Genomic DNA, 24,388 nt, shown 5'->3' on the forward strand with positions numbered 1-24,388 from the left:
AATGTGGGGAGTTGCTTGGAGGACAGATACACTAGGTTCATTAAACTTCCATTAACAATCCATCTGCTTTCACCCCAGGTCTCTATGAAGTTTTCTTCTTCTTTTAAAATTCAGAATCATCCTGGGAAGCGAAAGCTAACGGCTAATCTGGTCAACGTTTGCAGCCTGCTCCCATGTCTGTCTGCTTTCATGTCCCTATAACTCACTAACCACTTTAGCAGCTTCCGCACATTAACTCCTGAAAACTATTGGTAAAATCTCGGAATGTCGGAATGTTTTTCCTTTTAAACGTGTTTACACAAAACTCAAGGGACTCAAGAAGAGTTCAGAGAAACAGCACTACAGGGCTGGAAAGTGGACACAATCTATCTGTAGCCTTTTCTGGCACTAAATTAATCACACTCCAATGCAAAAACTCTCCTGAGTAACAACTTGAACAGGACATTAAACTCTTGCTGGCTGATAGTGAAGGCAGAAACGTCCCACTTTCAGGTGATTCATCGATGCATCGAATAGAATAGCAATTGATCTACAGCAGTTATACATGTTTTATTCTATAAAACATGTATAACTGCTGTCCAACAATATATCTGTCGGACTGTTGGACATCTGTCTCCTTCAGTAAATTCATCCAGTATTTTGCCAGATTTTTGATGTGTGCAGCAGTGTAAGCTGTCCTCCCACTATGAATATTCCAATGACTTTGAACAAACTTGACAAACCATGAAGTGTAAGACCGCCCTAAGGACAACTGCAAAAAAGAATAATAGCCTAATGATAATAATAACAATAATAATAATAATCGAACTGCAAAATGCATATGAATGCACGCTGATTTCTTCTCAAGATCCTCTTCGTGCAAAGGAAGGCGAGGCCGGGGACTGATTAACGCTGAACTGCCGCTCTCAGAGATTGAGCAGGTCGGTGAGAGGAGTAATCACTCCCACACACTATCTCAGGGAGAGCGCCTCCATTAGCCCAGGAGGTAACATGTCGGCGATGCGCCCTGGACATTATTGTCAGCGCTAAATCACATTTTAGGGAGGATGAATTCCTACCAGAGGACGGATTAGTTGATTGTGCTTCGCCATTTGGCAGTGGTGCACTGAGAGGTGCGGCTCTCGGGGTGCCCCCGGCTACAACAGCCCTGTTGACAATTACGGGTGGTTGCACTCACACGCACACTCCTAAGACACTACGCTGCTGCGCGAGTGCTCCTATCCTAACCTTGAAAAACGATTATCCATATTAAATGGAACACATTAGAGTTATTAGTCATTACAGAAGCTCATTATGAGACAAAGTGAGCCAACACCGTCCGGGGATAACGACGGTCCGAAGGGAAGCCTCGGCAGCAGTGGTCAAACTGCTCAGGATGTCGTGAGCAACATCCAATGCAAGCAAGCAGTGTTGCCATTTGCACAATCGTGATCGTATTTTTACGATAATTTCGCCCTCCGGGGCGATCAATATCCCAGAATGTACGATCATTTGACAACTTGTGAATCATTTGTTGGGGGTAAGAAAAATGTAAAAAAAAAATGTAAAAAAAGGAAGGAAAATCTATCTCATCTATCTCAGAACAACACACAATGGTTGGAACGTTCAACTGGGTCTGCAAAACAACATACCCACAGATGAATAAAAAGTATGACTAAAAATTAAATATTCTAAATCTATTCCCTAATACTTTGGGTCTCACAGTTTCATTATTAGTTCCCTTTTTTTTTTTTATGGCGGACACATCAGTGCAACCTAACGTGGCTGCTGTGTTGCCATGAATCCATTCTGTACTAATGGAGTAGATATGGCCTGCACACACTTAGCAGCTGCAAAGCCACAAAGCCGCTAGTTACGCGCAGGATATGATCCACTAGGTTTGACTGTAATTGTGCAACGGTGAATTTGTGTTTTGGTTTTGACAGGTGTGCGATAATTTCACTCAAATGATGGTAATTTTCGAGTCTCCAGTGCGATAATCCCACATGTCTCATCTAGAGACGTTGACAGCGAGTGACCCGGTGAGCATTCATGTTAAAGTGTAGCAATATGTCTATACCATGTCTGCGGAGCAGGTAATGAGGCAGCAGGCTGATGGAACGCGCGGGTCCGAGTGGAAGACAGAGCAGCCACCGTGTCTCGGGAGATAAATGCCTGCTGGGTTAAAAAAAAAAAGACACAATCTGGTAAAAAAAAAAAAAAAAGAAAGAAAAGAAAAGAAAAGAAAAAAATACATAGAGATAGTGGTAATTGTGCCACTTTTACAGCACAGGTTGCAGTTCTCCTAAAGCACCAGTGACTCAATACAACATGGAGTGAACTTTAAAGTAGTAAGACGTGGTTTCTTTAAAGTCTGGAGGGCGCGTGCGTGCAAACCAAAGCGGCAAAGAGGCTTTGCATTCATTCCTCTTAGATACTGTATATATACCTGATGTATGCGGCATCATCTTAGCTAATGCTAGCATTCATTTGGAGAGCATTTTATGCTATCCATATCCCTGTGTGTTATCTGAAGTGGTGGTGCATTAGTGCTTGGAGGTTGGCATGTTGTCCCTTTAACGGGCCCATGTAATGCAAAATTCACGTTGACAATGTATTCTATAGGTAATATGGGTCCTTATCCCGCTCTGGAAGCCCATTTCTGTGATGTCACTCTCTCTCACTGATGTGAGCAGGCTCACAGTCACTTAGGCATGTCGACCTAAGTACAAATGATCTGCCGTCACTTATTATGCACGTACTCTGTTTCGGGGTGTAAATCACATGCATGCGATGTGTGTAAGATGGCTGATGATTGGCTTGAGTACTTTAAATCTTCCATTTTCAGCAGCAATGGCAAGAGAACAATTATGTTTATGAGTGTGTTTGAGGAAAGGCCACTACAGATGACAGGACACCACAAACCTGTAAATTTCTTCTCTCTGGCGTTCACAGGCATATTTTACTGCTTGTCAGACAGTTTAATCAGGCAAAAACAGCGGAACAGACTTCGTCACACTCATACTTCAAATGTGCTTCGCCAGTCGCAGCCCTCCATGCGAATTAAAAAATGAGGGATGTGGAGTTCAATCAGCTAAATGAAGCGGCAGTTATTTTACAGCCACGTAAACACTGCTTCCCCACTCAAATGAGCTTGTTGAAGAATTGCAAAGAAATGTTTCCAGAATCGTGCCAGACAGTAAAACACTGGCAGTCACACGTTTGATAACTTGATTATGTTGATCCATCTGCTTTAGTCTTGGTATGTTGCTACTGACCAGACAGGCAGTGCAGTGAAAGCGTCTGGGGAACCCTGAAGCACCAACAAACCCAACTCCTCAATGCTCCCTGTAATTTTTTTTTTTTTTTTTACAGCTAAGCCTATATGCGTGTGACCATGCATCAAAAAGATGACTTTGACCAATTCATGGTCACAGTACGGGACTTGGGGGCATTGTGAAGACTGTAATAAAACTCAAGAGGAAGTCAGAAATATATAGTGTTTTATGTAACTTAAATGTACAATGATTGGAGCTGCTGAAGCAATGAAATTAATTTGATCAACTTGTATTTCTTGTTTTGATTTTCCGAATCAATGTTTGATCACTCATGGAATGCTATAAATCATATATTATGATGTAATAATGATTGAAAAGTATTCAGCTGCCTAAAGTGAAGTAAGACAACTACTTGAATATACACGTATGTTCAACGCATCTGTCCATATTTTAGGTTGTATCTATTTGTTGATTTATATAAAACTATTAGATTTACATTTTTTTGTATTACTTCATCTGAGAGTCTCAGATGAAGTAATGAAAAAAATAAGCATCAGTAAACTGATGCCATAGGTAAAGCACTAATGTGACTTAAGATTGAAGCCTCCTTGTCACTGAACTGTAAATAAGCCACAGGCTCCCTCTTTAACACCTCTAGTGTTAGTCTGATCAGTAGCAGTAGGCTGTACTTTTTGCTTACTCGTTTTATATGACTGATGACTACCGGGACATAAATTTGATTCACATTACAACTTAGCATTTCAGGGGCATTAGCTAAACGCTCCATTAAACAACTGATCTGCAGCCTGTGATTTATTCTCTGCTCACCTCGTGCAAGACCGATGCCAACGATTGGAGAGGCTGCTGTGTTTACACCATCGCATCACGATAAATTCTGGGCGGCTGAAGCCCCTCAGATACGTAAGGATGGAAAAATAATGTGGGGTTGCAAGTTTCAGGCAAATGATATTTCTTCCTCTAGCGTCGCTAAGGCTTGTGTTGTGTTTACGTGGCGTTTTTCTGCACCTGATGGTACCCAACGCGACTTACAGTTGCCTCTCATTCACCCATCCATCCAAACACATTGATGCACCAGTGACAGCTGCTGCCCTGCAGTGCACTGCCAAGCTGTTTGGGGCAAGTCAGGGTTTAAGTGTCTTGCCCAAAGACACCTCCACATGTGGACATTAGAAACCATTGGTCCATCATTGGTCGGTTTGCTCTACCAACTGAGCCACAGCAGTAATACTCAACATTTACATTGTACCCAAAAGGCCTGAATATGGTTGAATTTATATTTTATTTTTTTATTCTCAGTATAAAATTCCAAGTTTTTATGGACTTCTGGAATTCTCCCTTCAGGAAAACTTCAGTGAGTAAATCCGCTATGGAAGGACTCTGTTTAATGGCTTTGCGCCGTCGGCCACCTCAGTGTGAATATGTCTCTTGCCAAAACACAATGTGAAGAAGGGCGCTGTGCACTTGCTCGTCTGCCCCGCAAAAAATATAGATAGCAATTTCAATGTATACAAATAAATCACTTATGTGAATGAGGGCTGATAAAAAGCTGAATGGGGTCACGGGTGACTTTGCCTGCTCCTCTGACAGGCCGTCACCTGAGCCACATATGCAAAACCAGCCCGCTCGGATGAAACTTGTCTAATATTTATCTCTCTATGCCTGCATGGGCTGTCCGGAGCGCAGCAAGGTCACCACCAACAAATTGAATCTATCCACGCTCCGCTGTCCTTGGAATCTTTTCCCCGGTAGCTCAGGGTTGGGGGTTGGGGTGGCGGTGGGGGTGGGGGTAGGGGTGGGGGTGGGAGAAAGAAAAGGAGCAAGGCATTAGCAGGGGCCCTCAGTGAGATATTACAGCCAGAGTGAGTCCTGCCTCATGTGCAGCAACAGTATAGATCAAGCTGAAGGTGACAGAGAGCAGTAGAGGTCCACAGCCTGCGTGGGATAAGAATAATAGGCCCGAGGATGTGGAATCAAACTGTGTGTGTGTGTGTGTGTGTGTGTGTGTGTGTGTGCGTGCGTGCGTGCGTGCGTGCGTGTGTGTGTGCGCCTGCACTTGCAAGTGATATCCGTCCACACTGTGCAACACACTATTGATTATCTTTGGTGCCCCGCAGGGAGCAACGAGTGCTGAGCACTCTCATTTTGATGACATGCATCGTGGAGCAGCGTGTCCATCACAGAAATTAATTATGATTCTGCTGCAGCACTGGGAAGAATGGGAGGGAGGACTGGGGCGGCATGGAACCAACACACTGGGATTACTGGTCTGTAGGCTGATTTTCTGTTGTGTGTACGTGTGTGCTGCGTGTGTATGTGTGTGTGATTTGTGGGGTGGTGTTGAGGGAGGAAAGAGTGATGACTTTTAATCTCAGGGGGGGCAAACGCTTGAGGTTTCTCGACAGCCCCCTTCCAAGACAAACAGCCTTCATGTCAACCTCTGAACCACACACACACACACACACACACACAAATACACATGGCACACACATACACGTTGACATTCCCAGGGTTCCCAGCTTCCTGTTTTTACAGTAGGTGTGTTTATGGGGTGCTGTATCCAAATAAACCAAGATGAGTTTGTGTGTCGGATTAAAGAGTAATTGCAGAAGTTGGGGGATGGAAACAGATTTGCTGATAAGGTTGTGGTGTGGAAAACACTGAAGGAGTCTTTCTAGTGTGTGTGTGTGTGTGTGTGTGTGTGTGTGTGTGTGGGTGGGTGTGTGTGTGTACTTCAAATATCAAAAAAATGTCTGATTTCAAATTCCAAAGTTGTAAGTACAACAGTCAGTTTCCTGTTGTGAACGCAACTTCTCCTTTGGTTTGGTCACAACCTGGTACAGTTGCTTCAACAGCCACAGCAGAGCAGCGTATCTGCTCCAGTCACATTGTCAACATGACCCAATATTTGTGTATCTTGTCCTTGTGCACTGTCAAAACAGTGCACATTGCAATCTAAACCAGACAGCAACCACTTCTCATTTACACTGACTATTACTCAGCGTGTCGACCCCGAACCTGCAAAGCCAAATTTGACTCAACCCCAATTTTGTTGTTTGTCTAAAATTGAAAAAGGGAAACAACTTGGAGTGTCTTCCTGAATATATTGCCTGCACACGGCTGACTTATCATCTCCGGCAGGTGTGTTTCCCTGTCTGATTGAAAGCTGTCCAGGCTGCATTGGCACCTGCAGCCCCTGGTAGCAATCCACAGAGGTGACAACCACCTTGAGAAATGGACTTTTGCTGTTAACTGTCACTTCCATTTCATGCTGTGGGAGGGAATTCCGTTGTATAGATCTCAGACTACAAATGGAACCAATCAAGAACTTCAGTTTGTTTTCGTCAGATCTTTATTTTTCATTCCAGATGGCAGTAAAGACGACTCACAATAATTTACCCAAATACTCACATTAGATACGGAAAATAGCGTATTTGGCCAAAGGTAAACACACCAGTGATGTGTCACCGCCCACTGTGACGTCACAGAGGGAAAGACATTATGATTTCAAGAGCCTGCAGTTTTTGCACACAAGTCCTCAAGTCCTCCGCGAGCAAAAGACAACACAGGAGAAACGTATCACATTTTAGTCCACTTTTAATCCTGAGACACCGATAAAGACATTGTTGGAAAACATTGGAAAAGTCACTTTGGAACAGTGCTAACTCTGAGTACTGTTTGACCTGTATCACTGGTTCAAACACATACCGCTGCAAGCAGTGTTGTTGGGATTACTCCATAAAAGTAGTCCAACTACTGATAACTGATTACTCCTTAAAAAGAATGGAATTACTCCTTTAACTGCTTTGCTTCATAAGTAATGAATTACTAAAAAAATAAAAAAATAAATAAAAAATAAAAAAAGCTGAAGAAAGTGAGTGAGTGAATGAAACATAAAAGCGGTGCTACACAGAAATAAATCATGAATTATGAATGGAGCGATGGGAATAATTCATGACGACGATGTTACAGATCTCGCTGACGTTTCCTGGCGTCTTGGGTTTAGGATTATATGTTTTCTGTTGTCCGGACCCTTCGGCAGCTGCTGCGACACTTAACCTATTGATCGGATGGACGTCCATCTCCACTGTTGCACTAATCTGAAGAAAGCCTCGTGAAGGAGAGTCATCGCCAGCCGAGTGATTTTGCATCAGTCGTTTGTGTTTTTAAGTGGAGAGGGCGGTGGGGGGTGGGTAATCTGTCAATAATAAAAATGTTATTTTTCTGGAAAATCTGGAGAAATATGTTCCTCTTTTCAGACCGCACGCGCGCTCCTCTCCTTGTCCCCGCGCTCCGAGTAGGCGCGCGTGTGAGCGAGGGAGGGTGGGGGTTAAGGAATCAGGTAAAAGGGGGAGGGGAAGGTCGGAGATTGGGGCTGGGGGGGTGGGGTGGGCAGTTTACAAAATAAGAGGGTCGGCACAGCTGGCGGAGCGGACGCGAGATGCGCAGCGCCAGGACCGGTGCGCACCGTCGCAATTAGCCGCGGACAAATTAAGGGGAAATAACCGGATTATACGGATTTCAGAGAGAGCGCGAGAGTGAAAGAAACCACGGCAATAATCCCGTGTCATCCGAGTTGAGGCGGCGGCGGCGGCGGCGGCGACGGCGGGGGATTAAGTTTGGCTCCTCGCCACCTCCGGAGCGCCGACATGGGGATTGACCGGCGCCGGAGAGCGTCGCTGGCTCTCACCCTCAACTTCCTGGCGCTCTTCCTGGCCGTGTCGGCTCTCACCACCAGCTACTGGTGCGAGGGGACCCGCAAAGTGGTGAAGCCCTTCTGCACCGGGCCGATCACCGCCACCCGGCAGTCCTTCTGCATCCGCTTCAACAGCTCCAACCTGAACGACACGCGCCTGGTGCAGTACATCTGGGAGAGCGGCGAGGACAAGTACGTGATGAGGAAGTTCCACACGGGCATCTGGTTCTCCTGCGAGCAGAACATCAACATGACCGGTGAGTGCCCCCGGCGGTCCTGCGTGCCGTGGCGGTGGATGGATGGATGGATGGATGGATGCAGGCTGTATGGCACCGGAGCGCGAGCTGAGCGCATGCAGGACATGCGCGCTGTACCAGGAAGCGCCACGGGAAAAGTCGTTTTTTGTTTGTTTTTTTGTGGTGGTGATTCTCGGGATGAATTGAAGATTTATTTATTTATTTATTTATTTATTTATTTTTATTTATTCATTTATTTATTTATTTTTAGAAAGTTTGATGCACCGTATAATCAGGTGGCAACACCACAGTGTTGAGTGCTTAACAGGTTCTCTTGGCTCTGGAGGAAAGACTCCGGCTGTTTATTCAGTGCAGCGTCAAGTATCAGCATTTTTCACATCTTCCATCCGGCTCCACTGGAGCACAGCAGTTTTTTTTGTTTGTTTGTTTTTTTGACTCGCTGTCTGCCAGGGGCCGGCTACAGCAATGATTGTTCCTCAATCTCAATTTTGCATATATCTGAGATAATCCGAGAAAACCAGTTGATTCTCTGACCGGATCAATGACAGAATCACAATATTTGTGATATGAGGGAAAGTGAAAGAGCACAGTTTATGGACTGGAAATAAATTTGCTTTCTTCATACGCTCACATCATGACTGCATTTCTCTCTAATAGAAATTCCACAATGTTACATTGTTACATTTTTTTTTTATTGTTGAAAAAAAAATAGAATCTGACCTATTCACCACGATATCAACATTTTTTTTTCATTCCATTTGACTGTTATTATTGCCACCCAGACTGCAGTGGCCAGAGACTCCAATGGATAAGCATTAATGTGACTCTCATGAGTACTGAAACTTGCCTATAAACTAACTTGCAACACTCAGGAGAGCCACACTGGTGCTGTTCGTGCGATACCACAATACCAGATTGGAGTAATGCTTAATGTATGTTACAGTCAACGGCTCCCACTGTGAAACCTGACAATGATTATTTGGATTAGAAATTGTGACCGTGAGCCTCCAATGACACTGTGCTGAGTAGTAAATGTGTTGTTATATTTCACCTTTGGGAGTCGTATTCTATTAAAGTCTCTTCGCACGGATGAAAATGCACCATCACTGAGTAACCGCGGCTGCTTTCTGCTCTTTTCCAGGTGAAGTCTGCAGAAGCTTCCTCTATGTTGCGCCTGCAAATGAAAGAGGTGAGATCCCAGCGCCAAACATTTCCCCGATGTCAAGTCTGACATTTGCAGGGTTCATCCAAGCTCCACAACAAACGCTTGAACTTTTACCAGGCGTGGATTTTTAGAATTCATTCATGACATTTCCATTCCATGTGTTGAAACGCTGGGCTTCCAATTCTGGTCCGACGCTGCGGCGATGCTTAATTGGGTTCAACAAAGTGCTTGTGGTTTATCTGTTTCCTCTGAGTTTAAAACCAGCACAATTATACGTCCACACGCACGTACACACACAAACACACGCACACAAACACACACTAATGAGGTCCCGTTGCAAATTGCAGTGTGATTAGCCAAGACTTGTGGAATGACGCCTTATAAATGTGTTTTCAGAAGACGCACAATAAGAGGTCATTGCATACTGGTAGTAGTCATTGTTGTAAGTCTAGAACGTGAGTCCATGAAGACGACACTCCTTCTGATAGTAGAACAAAATGCAACAGTCGCGCAGCAGTCGTTCAGAGGGGCTCTGATACATTTTGTCCTCTGAAGGATCAGTGCTGTTTTCTGATCAGTGAGTTGCTTAAGAGCAGCACCAACAGTTGTGACTCAACTTTATTTCTGGGGACTTTTCCCTGTTATGGAATAAGGACTCTGTCACAGCCAAACACTTTCTGCTTTGTGCGTCTCTCCTGACATCAGATTTGACGCCATCATCCACCGGCTGACTGCTTGTTCTGTCCCTGCTCCAACCCAGCACCATCAAACACAACAGCACAGCGCCGCGGCTAAAGCCCTCAGTGTGCAATATCTTACCCGCTTATTTTAGAGCCAATGCTGCAGTCATTTGCACCAAGTCTCTTCCCAGTCTCCCCAACCCCTGTTTTCTCCTCTCAGCTCAGAGCACCTCGCACCTCGACGTGCCTCAGTATTCAGAAGTGAGCGTTGGTTTTCTCGGATAGCATGAGAGGAAAAAATCAGTCATCGGTGCCGATTCCTGAGGTGGCTTTAGATAAATACAGGAGATTAGATAATCTTTCAGCTCAACTAAAACGTAAAGAGTTGCTGGACTCTTGAGTAATGTTGAGATTTTTGAAATAAATTTAAGTCTACCCTCATCTTATCTCATCACGAAGCCACGTTCAGAGAGTCGGACACGTCATGTGGCTTCCGCTCTCCCCCTCGCTGGTTTCACATTCGTGAAAGATGAGATGTATTGTGTGGAAGTGGAACAGAACATGCTTACAAATCAGGGCCAATTGCAAGACCTAAAACATATCCTGATTGTTTTTCCCCATTTGCTCCGTTCTGCAACATCATTTTAGACAAGGTTAATCAAGAAGCTCTCACTGCCAAAGGAGAACTTCATGTCCATAATTAAAGGGGGACATTTTAGGTAATAGGCCATCTTGAGATTCATTAAGTCCACAATAAGCACCTCCCCTGAGTGATGTACATGATCAGCCCACAGGTTGTACTTTCATCCACTGGTATTTTGTAATATCACACACACTGACCTGAGCGTGGTTGCTGTGCCCCGGCTGCTGTGTGATATATGTTGAATCCTAATGATATTGGTGTAGTGGTGGAAGGTTCATCTCTCTCGGCGAGCTCTCCTCCCCCATTTCCTCTGTCTTTGTCCTTCCCTTGCGTGTCCTTTATCCCATCGTCTGGCCTCTCTTTCCCCAACACTTATTGCTACAGTGCATTTGCTTTTTCTTCCTCTGCTCTGCAATTGTTCTTCACAGTTTTATTTGTTCCCCGACAGGGGTGCTGTGGCTGTGCATCGTTGCGGAGTGCCTGTACATCCTTTTACTGGCCACCGGGGGCATCCTCATGTCCATTGAGGTTTGTCACTTTGGCAACGTCATCGATGGCCTCAAGCTGAATGCCTTTGCTGCCATATTCACCGTACTCTCAGGTGGGTGTTAACAGAACCTTGGTAGGGTGGGTCCTGCTGGGTCACCATTACGGGGTAAAACGCTGACAATGCTATGGACCCAGAAATCCTGGGGGGACCAAAAGATACTATCATAGATATTGTCAATATGCTATGTATGGGAGGGTTACCCGATATGTAGTCATATGGCCCAAAATTGCTAATCACTGATATCAATACCAGTGATATTTTAGTTTAAAGGTCCAGTGTATAATATTTGGTTTGATTTACAATTTTTATATATTTTTTTAAATCTTTGCAGATTTATTACAAAGTTCAGTGTTCATTTTGTAGTAAATCTGCAAACATTTAAACAAGTCTGTGTTTTTCTGGCAATATCGGGTGTTGTGTGTGCTTGAACGAGGAAAAAATGAAATTCATTGATTTTAGCAAATCACTGCAATATGACAAAGATACTGAATACTTTCCGAACTCACTGTTTATTATTTATTGTATTATATATTTTACAGTTACCGCCACCTGAGTGTGATTTGTAGCTGTTTTGTGGCTGATCGGATCAAGCAAGTGCTTGATCAGAACGCGAAACTTATCAATGTTTCGCATTCTTAATAAATAAATAATAAAATGCATATATTTACTTTATATATGATAAGGTGTGTGTGTGTGTGTGCGCGTGCTATTTCTCCATATACACACACCTCATCATCAGCTCTTCAGGGAGGAGAGAGTTGCTCTGACGTCAGAAACACTTTGACAGGTGAAACTGCGCCTGGTTTTGGCTGGCGTTGTTTACGTCTGTGAAGCGGACGTGAGCGCAAACTCTTTCTGGATCAGGCGCTGTTTCGATCGAGGCATATTTGCATAGAAGTGGTGTCATGTGGCATGAAATGACTCATTTAAATACTTTCAAATGAGTCTCGGGCAGCCCTGACGCTACCTGCACTTCGGCACATTTTCCCGCCGCTTTTCACCTTTGCTTTTTGGTGCTACTTGCATAGATTTTCTGGTGTACAATGCGTGCAATCTCTCCGGCCCTGAACCTTAACCTTTAAGCAGTTGGCAGCTGCCAGATGACACTCCTGTCATCGTAGAATATCGATGTACTGGGACACCGCTGCTTTCACAACTCCAAGTGAGCACGTTGCCTCTGTTCTTTCTGTGTCCTGCTGTTGGATCATCACATGACTCAACAGTGCTTGGTCACAGCAATCAGAGTGACACATTTAGCCAAAAAGAGATGTGAGGTTCAGTGCTGGCAAAGTGAAAGTTGAGAGTTCAGTCTTTTACTCCAGTGTATGAATCTGTTGTTCTCTCCTATTTGTACTGTATTATGTGTTTGTTGGTATTGAACTTGGCACTCCTACTAAATGTTGCAGTGTCACTCACCACAAATCTGCCTTTTAGTGTGTAAACACCATTTGGTGTATGCACACACAGTTTGAAAGGAAATTGTCATCCCTTCCCTGCAAAATGGCAGTATGTTATTTAAGACAATTCTTCCCATTTCAAGATTAGCGAAGCATACATTAGATGTATTACATTGATGGCCACCAACAGAAGTACAGCCATAGTAGCAGCTATTACTCAGCCGACTGTGCTGACTGTGTCCTCTTATAGAAAGCAGACAGCTGGCTCTTCAGGAAAAATACAACAGTATTCTTATTTTGTCTCGTAATAAAATGTAATTCTTCCTTATGCTGTGTCGGAAGGCTGGTTTTGCGTGCCAATCCCATATTCAGCTCACTTGTAGCATTGAGCTCCTGAGAAGATTCCCAGCCATTGTACAGACTCTCGGCTGAGGACTTAACAATGATTTTGTCTCTAATCCTCTCTGTGAAAATGATCCCGACCTCCACTCTTCGGCCAGCGAAGACAGAGAGAGAACGTGAGAGAGTGAGAAAGAGAGAGAGATAGAGAGAGAGAGGGATGCTCTTCCCTCATTCTTCTTTTAGTGACATGAAAAAGCAGGTTCAGGAAATTGCTAAAAGAGCCTCAGGAATAAAGATGTTTCTCCCAAAGGTACAACCCTGCCCCATGTGTTGGCTATTGATTCAAAGCAATGATATTATAGTAAAGCTGCTTTCTACTGCTGAGTAGCCCAGATATCTGAATGCATGAGTCATGAGTCAAGTGATGGGAAGTATAGGAAAAGTGAGCAGAATAGGGAGGTATGTAACTTACAAACGGGAACAACAAAGTCACGTATAGTACTTTATTACACTGAGGATCCTCTTCAAATAAAATGATTAGTGAGAAAAGTCTGCAAAAACTATTTTGAAACAAAATAGCTGTACGGATTAGGAGACAAGAGAGGTGTCAACGTCTACTTAATTATTCATCATCTTAAAAAGATCATCTGAAGACAAAGATAGAAATGGGTCGTTGTTAATGGAGAGAGCCAAAGTAAAAAAGGAAACCTGACACTCCCATCAGTAAGATCTGTGTAAAACTGAATTTTAGGGACCAGTAGGGACCATTGAAGTTGCAAAAAAATAAATAAAATAAAATCAGGAAATACGCCCTAAAAGTAAAAATGGTCATAAAGCTGTGGTTAAAGTTTAGTAGTTAGCTCCTGCAGTTGGCTCACCGGCTGGTGGGCAGGTGTTAGGACGCACACAACACTCACGCTCCAATCATAGCTCGCCTCTGGTACCACCCACTCATCCAAATACAGAATCAACCTGCAGTCCCAAGGCAAGCCATCCATCTTGGGCTTTAGAATGCAAAGCAATGTGTGTGCCATAATGACGACTCCATCCATCTTTATACTGTGTCAATTCTTTGAACGTGGATCTTCTCAGGGTTGATGATGATTTTAATATGACATCACAGCTGGTGGGCCTGTGCATGATATGAGATCAGAAAAGAGGGACTGACCTTAAGATTGTTTGCCATATCCTTTCTGATTGGTAGATGCTATCAAATCATACACCCGCTGCTTTGAAGCGATGCTGTAGATATTGGTTGAGCCTAAAAGGCAGAATAAACAAAAACATAGCTGTTAGTGCAACCTTAAGACATATGCTGCAATGAAAGCTTTGACCTCAAATGGGGCAAAGGACTCAAGATTGATGGGATTGTGATGTTCCAGCCTGAAATCAGGGCATGCATTAGCAGGAGAATACCTGCTTTTCTGTGTGGTGACCCTCAGATGTGCACATTTCTACATGTGGCCTGAAAGTGACCTGGCAGTATCCCAATCCATTTTCATTTTTTTCTGCTTAGTCATATCCAGTTTGCGCGGCATGGGAGGGGCGGATCAGAATTGGGTCACTTGAAGCGTTTATTGTAATAGTTCAAGTTCTCATAGCAGCTTCCAAAAGGATGTGATGTCATTTTTGGACATGGCCGCAGACAGAATAAAGCACATGGGAAGACTTAAGCAGCCTGAAGTGAAATTTGCACTTCTGAGGCGTTGACAATGAAGATCCAACGATACTGATAAAGAGTATTTCTGCCAATTGCATCTCTCAGTGTTTTAACTGGAGAGCCGTGTGCTTAATAATCAATAGAGGTTTTTGTGCCAATAAAAGATTTACCATAACTTTAGATGAAACAATTGGTGTGGTGAAAGCGAGTCTTTAAGTGTGAAAAAGAGGGGAAAAGTTCCACGTTGACAGTCATGATTTTGTAACTTTTATGAGGTCAGCAAGCATCCCTCTGAAGCACCACTGTGTCAAGATAAAAAAAACATTAGCTATTCTGAACAACTACTGACCTCATTTACAAAGTTTTGGAGAACCCCTTTCCAAAAAAAAACAAAAAAAAAACCACACAGTTGCTGAGCCGCAGGCAGTGTATTGATCTTCGGGGGTTCTCCTGCTCTGACTAGCGCTTTGATTAGAGTCTGCCAAGTCCCCTTTGATCAGCTGAAAACATGAATCAACGGAGAGGCCAAACCATCTGCTTTAAATACCCTGACATTTTGTAATAACTGCCTTATTAGTGCCGTGGGAGCAATTACTGTTAGTTGAGTTGCTAGGAAAATATCTTGTGTTCACAGGTGAAAGGTGAGAAAGGTGAAAATGAGATAAATAAAACCCGCAAATAAAAATACATGTAATAGTAAGTTCCAGTCACTAAACCACAATACTTCAGTGGAAATACTACAGTCCACTGTTATAAACCCATGCAAAACATATTATTGTGACATGTGTTTTCAGAATGTAACAGGTTTCTCTCGAGGCCAGAGAGAACATCGGGAAATGGAGGGCAAACTTGAAGAACTTTGACTCTTTTGTTCATCATATTTAAGAGGACCAATGAGATTCCGCACAGGCCACTGGAAGTCTGGCTTCCTGGTGAATTCAGAGAGAGAGATTGTTGTCCAGTTCTGACAAAGACCGCCAACATTGCAGCCACCATTGTTTTTTGAGTTTCACAGCAATTTTCTAGTTAAAACCACGAGCACCTACTGGACTCACTGGTTCAGTCATATTTGAACCAGCTCAATAACGATGCAAATGTGGGGCTTTGATTGTGATTTGATTGAGTCTAATTTCAGTTTCAAAATAAACAACAACAGCAACCTTCCAAAATAGGAATCTGGGTCTGAATGTAGTTTCAAGGTAGGTTTTTGCCCTAAAAATTCCCTGCTTGGAGGGCAGAGTAGTTTTCAATGGGTGCTATAGTTTTGGAGATTGGGCTACAGTGTTGCTGTGTTGTGAGCCACAGCTCCGCAGTGAACTAACTGCCACACAGAAACTGTACTTTGTTTGATTAGTTTGGGTTTTATTTTACAGCTTTTGACCCATGAATGTTTTCTCAGGAAGTGACCAGCAGCAAAAGACGACAACTTCTGCTCACTTGTGTCTACGTTTTCCGACTTTTTTGAAGTTGTCTTATGTTTGCGTGTCATTGAACAAATGGACACAGAAACAAATCTGAAATAATAGCATTGCCTTTGTGTTGCCTAATTAAAATTAGTAGTCATATTAGTAATAGTAGTAGTGGTAGTGGTAGAAATAGTTGTAATATTTTGGACAAAACCACAAAAAAATATTATTGTGACTACAAGATTTAACAAGTTCAACACAAAATCAGAGAGTTTAGAAGAACCCCAATAAAGCCTTTGTCCGACCTAACTGGGCCCCTTTGTGGAAGAAAACCCGGGACACAAAGTTCTTGGTTCTTCCGGTGGAAAAACGGCAGAAGACTTGCTTTGCGTTGAGTGTTACAGTGTGTTTGACGGAAGCGGAGGTCAGTGTGACCCTCGCGCTGCCCGTGACCTCGCTGTAACAGCCGTGCCCATTCTAAATTTCCGCCAAACATAAAGCTGCCATCCTTGTCTGGGGATGTTTTATTCACACTCAAATTGCGGTCTGGCTAGAGGGAGGATCTGTTGGCGAGCTGTTACATGAAAGCCGCCGGGTGCTGTTTCCATCCCCAGGAGCGCCACTCTGAGCCTCTGTCCCGGCCCACTGGCTTTTTTTAACGGCTTCCCCGGGTCCTATTACCGAGGGTTTAGCGTGCCTTGTAAAAGTTGAACATTAAGGAAGGCATCTGAAAGCGGCTCCCGTTTTTTTTTTTTTTTTTTTTTTATAGGACTCTATTCAGAGGGGTTATGGTAATGAGGTTCACAGGAACAATTAAGGAGGGAAGTAAAAAAAAAAGAAGCTTTTATTAAAGCTGTCAGTCACCGTGAAAAGGTAGCATCTGAGTACAAGACGTGACAAATGGAAAACTGTTGGCTGAATTGCCATCGGCTTTGTGCCGCATTTGCGTGTTTTCCCCAATTAGAGCCAGGCTGAAATGTTATTTTGGGGGATAAATGAAGCCAGAACAGAAGCACTTAGTGAATTCGTTTGAAATGCACCAAACTTGTGTTTTACACGATAAACAAAGTCCCGGCCCTCCATGGGATTACTTGCCTGAGGTTTTGTTTATATTCAATTCAGCTTTAGTTGTGTCGGGCCACGAAACAACGGTCCTTTCAGGGCACTTTACATGTGGTGCAGGCCTCTTATGGCCCATTTTCCCCCGCCGAGAATGAGCACCGAGCCCACAACCTGAGTCTTGAATCAAGGGTGGTTTGTTCATCCACCTGAACACGACAGAAAATAACATCAGAGAAACATGCGGCAGTGTTTATTTACAAAGATTATTTGCGAAATTGTCTGGTTGGGAAAATAACACCTTGGAAATGATTGACTATAACCATTGAACTGTTGAAACCATTGAAACGATATTGAAAAGATAATTGGCAGAGGTGTTGGAGGCAGAAACTCTCTGCAGCCTGATTGGCGGAACATCTGCTGCCAGGCTCCCGCCCCCCATTAATCAGTTCCCACCTGCGAATCAGTATCAGTCTGATTCTGATTGGCAGAGCACTTGCTGCCCCTCCCACTCCCCCGCTGTAATATCAGTTCCCACCTGTGAGCCCTTTTATAAGCCAGAGGGGCTCAACCTGTGAGAAGGCAGCCAGACTGAGACAAGCTGAATATTGACGACAGACGTTTCCTGATTGGATTGTTCAGCACACAGGGCTCAGAGGAGCTGCACAGTTGTGTGCGTCCATAGAGGACAAAGTGATAGTTTAGTCTTAAGGCTGATTCTTCGTCTTTTCCCTTCTTTTTTTTTTTTCATTTCTTAACACCGCACCTATATGCATCTGCTTCACCTCATTTTCTTCCCTCTGCCTTCTTAAAAGAAACCACCTCCTCAACTAATGACATCATTTCAGCCCTGCCAATTACAACTGGGTTTAGCTCTTCTTTTCATGGTCGGGAGGAATGGGAAGTCTTCACAGTGGAAATGTTTGTTCTCTGAGGACTCTCGCTGCTTCTCTGCTTCACCGCTCTCCACTCACACCATGGGTTGACTTGACACACACTGCTGACTGGGAATTCCTTACTTTATCAGACTATTGATTGGGTAACACCTCTGACACACCCTATGATAAAAAAAAACAAAAAAAACAACCCTTGCCTTGAATACATGGACTGCCATCCAATTAAGCGTGCTGTGGGAAGCTGCAGTGTCTCCCCAGATGGCAGTTTGTCAAGTGCCGCTATAGATCCAAAGGCATCCAGTCGCATTTTGCAGTTTGTATTGGACCTGCTTTTGACCCACAATTCTTGCCACAGTAGAAGACAAGGCTTGAAACATGACTTTTTGGTGCACAATGTTTTTAGTCACATTTGAACAAATTCGGACCGTTACAGTTGCTAAGAGAGGGAAATTAGACGCTTCCAGTATAAGAGGTGATGCATATTATGCAACCTTTTTTATTTTAACTCTTTTTTTCTTTTTGGCCAGGTTAGACCAGGATTCTGTCACCTTCCAAACATCTTAAAAGGTCTAAAATAGCATCAATTTTAGTTGTGGGGCCTTTAAATTTATGATGAAAGGGGAGAAATAAATCAAAGTCCTTTACGTAACAAAGTATGTAAACACACAGATGTAACCGCAGGCAGTTTTGCTGTGTACTTACCCTTATCACTGCTGTGTCTACTTCTTCACATCATGCAATTTATTACAAAGATTTATTGCCGCAAGGCACAAAATCCCAAACTTTTTGGAAGTAGTCTGCCTCATCGTTCAGCAATGGCCGGGAAGAAGCGGCATCTTAGAGAATTCAGTATAATTTTGTATTATGATTCTAAGCAAACGATCTATCAAGTCAGTAAATTACAGAAATAATTGTAAAGCAAAACAGGTTCAATGGTCAAATAGATACTCAGGGCCATTTAAAAAATATTTAGAGACAAAAGTTGAAAGGAAAAAAACAGCCATTAAAATGATTTCATGAGGCCAAACTTCGATTTGAATGGTTTGTCATTCAATTTGATTTGGTTTGTATTATTTTAAAATCTTGCTTTGCCCTGCTGCCCTCCTGGGGCCATTGTCGGACGTCTCCTCTCCGTTCCTCGTGGTTTACACGAGCCTCCATGTCCTTGTAACGTGCTTCAGTCCTAAAAATAAACAACCTGGACTGACACTTATTGACTTTATATAAAAATGTTTGACCTTGCGCGAGCCGAACATAGTGTCAGCACAGTGTTACGTGCCAAGACTGCTGTCTCAGATTTGTTCCACTCGTCCTGACACAAAGCTGGCTGCGATCTGCATAACATTATGATAATGCGATGCCAGGGTTATTTTCAGGAATAAACATGAGAACTTACATGGATCAGATGGGGAATTTAGGTGTTTGCTCCTGATTCTGGTGCACTCATGTTCCGTCCCGGGATTTGAAGGGTTTATGTGGTAATCGGATTGGCAGGATACACAGTCCGGCTTTTTCTTTCTTTTTTTCCCCCCCTCCTTTCTTGCTCTGTTTCATAGGCATAGAGAAGTGTGGGGTGGAGAAAAGCCTTCGCTTTAGCCGACAAAATCTGGGAAATAATTGATGTCGGGTTGGGGGGATGACAGAGCAAGAAAACCATACATGTTCTCGAAAGGTGTCTGGTAAGACGAAGTGCACTTGTGATAAAGGACACTGACAAGAAGGCTGCTGATTGAAGAATAAGTTGTAGATGTTGGACCTGTCAGACCATTCTTGAAGCTAATCTCTTCTGTTTCAAGTGCGGTAATACTAAATCCATTGCCTGAGGGACAGACTTTTTAAAGTTATTTTAGCCTTGTGCCAAATCCACTTGACTGGTGCTGTATGACATTGATGTGTCTCTCTCCAGCCTGCCAGCGAACTACCTAGAAGTGAGAAAAGTTCAAATTGTATAAAAAAAACGGTATGCTGGAACACACAGTTCTGAAAATCAGTTTTTGTGATGTCACAAGGGTCACTGATTACTCTGTAATATTATGTCTAACACTCCCGCTTAAAGTTGGCTTTTGATTGCCTGGTTTTGTCACTGTTACAAATGTGGAAGATACAACAACGTATCAGTTTTAGCAGGAGGCTAAATCTAAAAATGTTGCTAAATATGCTATTTTCTTTCTATTGAATGATTTTAATCCTCCACTGGAGTATGAGAAGAAAAATATTCATCAAAAAAATTTTTTTATAGGTGAGCACTTTACAACAAGCACCACAAGGGCACCTCATGCACACAAGATGTTAAACAGAAACAAATTGGAAAATCACTCGTGTGGGATTTAGAGACAAACACCACATAAAAATGAATTTGTTAAATGTAATAAGCTTTTATGAGTAGCCGGTGGCCATGGTATAAGAAGGTTTTGTTTTTTTTGTTTTACCAAAATGGAAGTTTGTTGCACTCTTTCACCAGCTGGTAATGGGACCTTTTTTATCGCCTTTTTCTGACCATCAATAGAAGTTTTAGCTCTAAAACTAGTCAGCTGGGACAGGTAAGTGCTCCCGGTATTATCCAGCACTGTCAAAACAAAACTGTGAAGAAGATCTGCTGCGATCCATGAAATCAGCAGTTGTCTTCCTCAAAGAGCCGTCGTTTCAGACCCCTGAAAACACATTTCGGGTGATGCATCCAACTGAAACTCTCCTTTCGCACTGCGGAAGAGCAGTTTGTGGTGCATGCCAACAGGCATTAATGAGGGGGGAAAATGTTGTTCTCTCCCTCTGACTTGTTTCTTCCTTTTATCTCCCAAACAAAAGCGAGATCAGATGATTAGCAGCAGATCCCGTCCTCTGCAGCGTCTCCCGCCTGTTGATCACAGCTTGATTACTGCATGAATAAATCATCCACCACCACTGTTGCACATCAGGAGTTCGGGACCTATTCTAAATCAAAGAAACATGCATGAAAAGAGCAACAACATTAAAAAAAAAAAAAAAAACAACCTCCAGTTTGGACTCCAGTTATTCAAGAGTAATAAAAGCATTGATCAAATTTTGAAGAAAATAACTTTTCATTTCTCCAGAATGGAATGTAAACAGAATAAATCTCGTTGCCTTGAGGTCAGAGTATGTGATGCAAGATGTTGCCATGTTTTCATTTAATACCAGTGAATTTATCAATTTATCACCTAATGAGATATTTAAATCATTTTTAGAGATAGTATTTTCTGTTATTATATTTGACAGATAAACTGAGAAATCTGTATTTTTTTTTTCTCCTCCTCCGTGTGATATTAAAAATTTGATTTAATGCCATCGTTAACCTCCAACGAAAGGAAATAAGAGTTTCTAGAATTCAGTTGTGCTGTTCGGTATATTTCTATTCACGTCTGGCAACCAGGTTCTGCTCTGTGTGACACTGCCACCCTGTGGTGACAAAAAAGAAGTGCAGCGATTGTCCTCCGGACTCTGTTGGGGTCTGTCTCTTATCTCGTCCTCTGTGTGCCAGGCCTGCTGGGTATGGTGGCCCACATGATGTTCACCACAGCCTTCCAGCTGACGGTCAGTCTGGGCCCAGAAGACTGGAAGCCTCAGTCGTGGGACTACAGCTGGTCCTACATGTGAGTTCACATCCTGCTACAAAGTCTGCACATAAATTTCGCAACAAGCCCCGTCCCTTTGTCACATGGTCATTATCGTTTTGACAGCTTGTTGGAGTGAGTAATTGTTATTGTAGGAGAATGGCATATTTTTCAGAAAAAGCAATTATTTCTTTCACAGAATAAAAGCTTTTTGTTTAACGGTCAACAAACAACTATGATGACAGCTTTGAAAAGTCTTTCCTCTTTTGTTTGTTTGTTTTCCTGTTCCAATTTCATTGTCATACTACCTAGTTCAAATGTTTATCTTTGAAAGTGCCAACACTGGGTCCAAAATTAAAGACGCAACTCCTCACATCTCCCCCTCAGTTTGGCCTGGAGCTCCTTCACTGCCTGCATGGCGTCCTCGGTCACCACCATCAACCGCTACACCAAAACCATCCTGGAGTTCAAGCACAAGCGCAGGAACATAGAGAAGAACCTGAAGATCAAGCAGAAGCTGCTGGAGCTGGACTCTCCGGAGCAGGTGTGGGACATGTACATCAGCTCCGTGCCGAGCACCGCCGAGGAGCTGCTGGATCTCTCCACCAACGGCCGCAAGCTTTCCAACACCTCCATCTTCCTGGACCTCAACGACCTGCCCGACCCACAGGGAGAGGAGTACTGCTAGAGGGGAGCATTTTGGAAGCAGCAGCCGGAGAGCGTGTCATGTCTGATTTGTGCCAACAGACCATAACTACTGTAAACCAAAGGAGATCATGGCTAGAGGTCCAACACTGCACCCATGTTTAGATCTTTATTGTTCATCCTTGGGCTTCAGCAGAGCAGTTTGCATGGTGAATTATCTAAAAACAAAAGTCCGAGATCTCCAGAAAACAGCATATTTAACCTTCTGTTTACAACCTCCTGCAAAAACGCTAAATTTAAGTTTCCTGCTGAACCCGATGTGTTGCTGGCCCTACTTCTAGTAGGGCAGAAAGAAGGGGACGTCAGGGGCTGGAGGGTGGAAGAGGTATTAGTGCCCTTTGTCTCATCACAAAAGGCAGATTTACAGAGCTGCGTGTTGTGGCCCAGACTGTCTGAAAATTGGAACATGCAAAAGGAGTCAACGATGGACTTTCATTATTGTCTGGGGAGCAAGACGAGAGGTCTCAGTGCTGGTGCGCAAAGTCTGTCTGTCCCGTGCCAAACCAGTTGGGGGCGCTGTGTCAGTGGCCAGGGTGCCATTGTGCCTGTTACAGGTCAACAGAGGGTGAAAACTATTCAGAGACTTCTAATTTCAAGGGTTAAAATTTACATTGATCAAATGTATATTTTGGATATGAACAGTGTATTCATTCCACCGTTAGAGGATTAGACCGTTGATGCTTCAGGCGTCACCGAAACCAAACAAGACTAAAATTGCTTCTTGACCTCAGTGTGTCGACAGTCACGCTTACAGCTTTAACTTGCTTGAGTGTTGCAGAGTTATTTTGAGTTTGTCAAATATAATCCCATGGGATGCGGCGGGGATTATCTAATATTATGGTACAATTTTAAACTACAAAAGTTTTCCAAGTGTCACAATAAGTTTGGATAAGACAAGTTGCCTCTCACAGCCTTGTACATGGCTAAGATAGCCTTTCCAGCCATGGTCTCAGTTGTTTACAGTAAATACATAGCTTAGTGTGCGTACATTGACGAGGTGTCGTATGCATAAATGTTCTATTGTAGCAGCCTGCAGGACCAGTTGTCACCCCAGGGACACCAGGGTGGCGTTAGCTAGCGTGAACTCTAGCTGTACCTCTGCTGTGGCAACGCCGCTCTGCGCGAGTAGAGGTCTTCTCAGTGCCAATGACCGTTCCACTCAAAAGTAGCACAAAACCACTCTGCCGCCTCTCTCTTTGCTGATGGCTGTTTGTCTCTGACTCTGACTAATTCGTCTTGGAAGGAGAAGAAGACACAGAGCGGGAGCGGAGGCCTGCTCGGCCAGACGTGAGCGCTGGTTGGTGTGAAGAGAGGAAAGCCTGAGGATGCCAACGGGCCGTGCTGAGTGCCTTTTACTTCCAGCAGCATGCATCTGACCAAACAGCATGCTCTCCGCTTCTGCCATTTGTTACACGAATGACTCTGCTCCTCCAACTCGATGTCTCACCTTAGAGGAAACCTGTAGCTGTCTGTCCAAACTGCCAAAAAAAAAAAAAAAAGGAAAGAAAAAAGTCTTTCAAAGCTCTCTGTGTCACATCTTGATAATGGGGTGCTTATCTTATGACGTCATTAAATTGTACGGTTGGAGACGCGCAAAGGGAAATCTTGTAATTTATAGTTTAAGTGCATTTTGGGAAAAAAAAAATCTAAATGTTTAATTGGTTAATTGTTGAATGCAACAAGAACTGTATTGTAGTCAAGTTGCAGGTTTGAACATGGTTTGGTTCTAATTCTCTGTCGCCATTTCCTCAGTTGCATTATCTGCCAACGCATGGACTGTTGTATCTTTTTCGTGTACGTCAGATGTTTGTGTGGTGCTTTTTTCTGTGGGTACTAATTTGCAGTTTAATGTATTGATATAAAACATGTTTATATGAAAAGTTATTATACCAAGTTATGAAAGAGAAAATATAATCATAAAGAATTTAAAAAAATAGTTTTTACCAAGACCTCCGCTGAGCTCGTCCACTGCTCAACTAGCGTTTCCTGTAGCATCCACAAGATGGCAGTGTCGGCTGCGGTTGACTTGCTCTTAACCGCACACATCGTTTGATCACAGTTCGCCATCATCACCTCATTTAAATGCAT

At 43.3% G+C, this 24,388-nt stretch overlaps 1 protein-coding gene across 1 annotated transcript; it reads left to right on the forward strand.

The window, feature by feature from the left end:
* The first annotated feature begins 7,522 nt into the window (after positions 1-7,522).
* gsg1l2b (gsg1-like 2b) lies at positions 7,523-24,249 on the forward strand. Its single transcript, XM_076033738.1, has 5 exons — positions 7,523-8,228; positions 9,370-9,417; positions 11,165-11,317; positions 21,523-21,634; positions 21,983-24,249. The coding sequence occupies exons 1-5, from the start codon at positions 7,925-7,927 to the stop codon at positions 22,281-22,283; spliced, it is 918 nt and encodes a 305-aa protein (XP_075889853.1). The 5' UTR covers positions 7,523-7,924; the 3' UTR covers positions 22,284-24,249.
* Positions 24,250-24,388: the final 139 nt, after the last annotated feature.

The sequence above is a fragment of the Nelusetta ayraudi genome, unplaced genomic scaffold (assembly GCF_046127955.1).
Source record: "Nelusetta ayraudi isolate G7.1 ecotype Tasmania unplaced genomic scaffold, CSIRO-AGI_Nayr_v1 ptg000042l, whole genome shotgun sequence".
Classification (NCBI taxonomy): Eukaryota; Metazoa; Chordata; class Actinopteri; order Tetraodontiformes; family Monacanthidae; genus Nelusetta; species Nelusetta ayraudi.

What these genes read in the sequence shown, in the direction of transcription:
- gsg1l2b (XM_076033738.1), top strand. Translation starts at nt 7,925, where the DNA reads ATGGGGATTGACCGGCGCCGGAGAGCGTCGCTGGCTCTCACCCTCAAC. An exon ending in CATATTCACCGTACTCTCAG is followed by an intron (nt 11,318 to 21,522) that starts GTGGGTGTTAAC and finishes TCTGTGTGCCAG; the next exon opens with GCCTGCTGGGTATGGTGGCC. An exon ending in GACTACAGCTGGTCCTACAT is followed by an intron (nt 21,635 to 21,982) that starts GTGAGTTCACAT and finishes TCTCCCCCTCAG; the next exon opens with TTTGGCCTGGAGCTCCTTCA.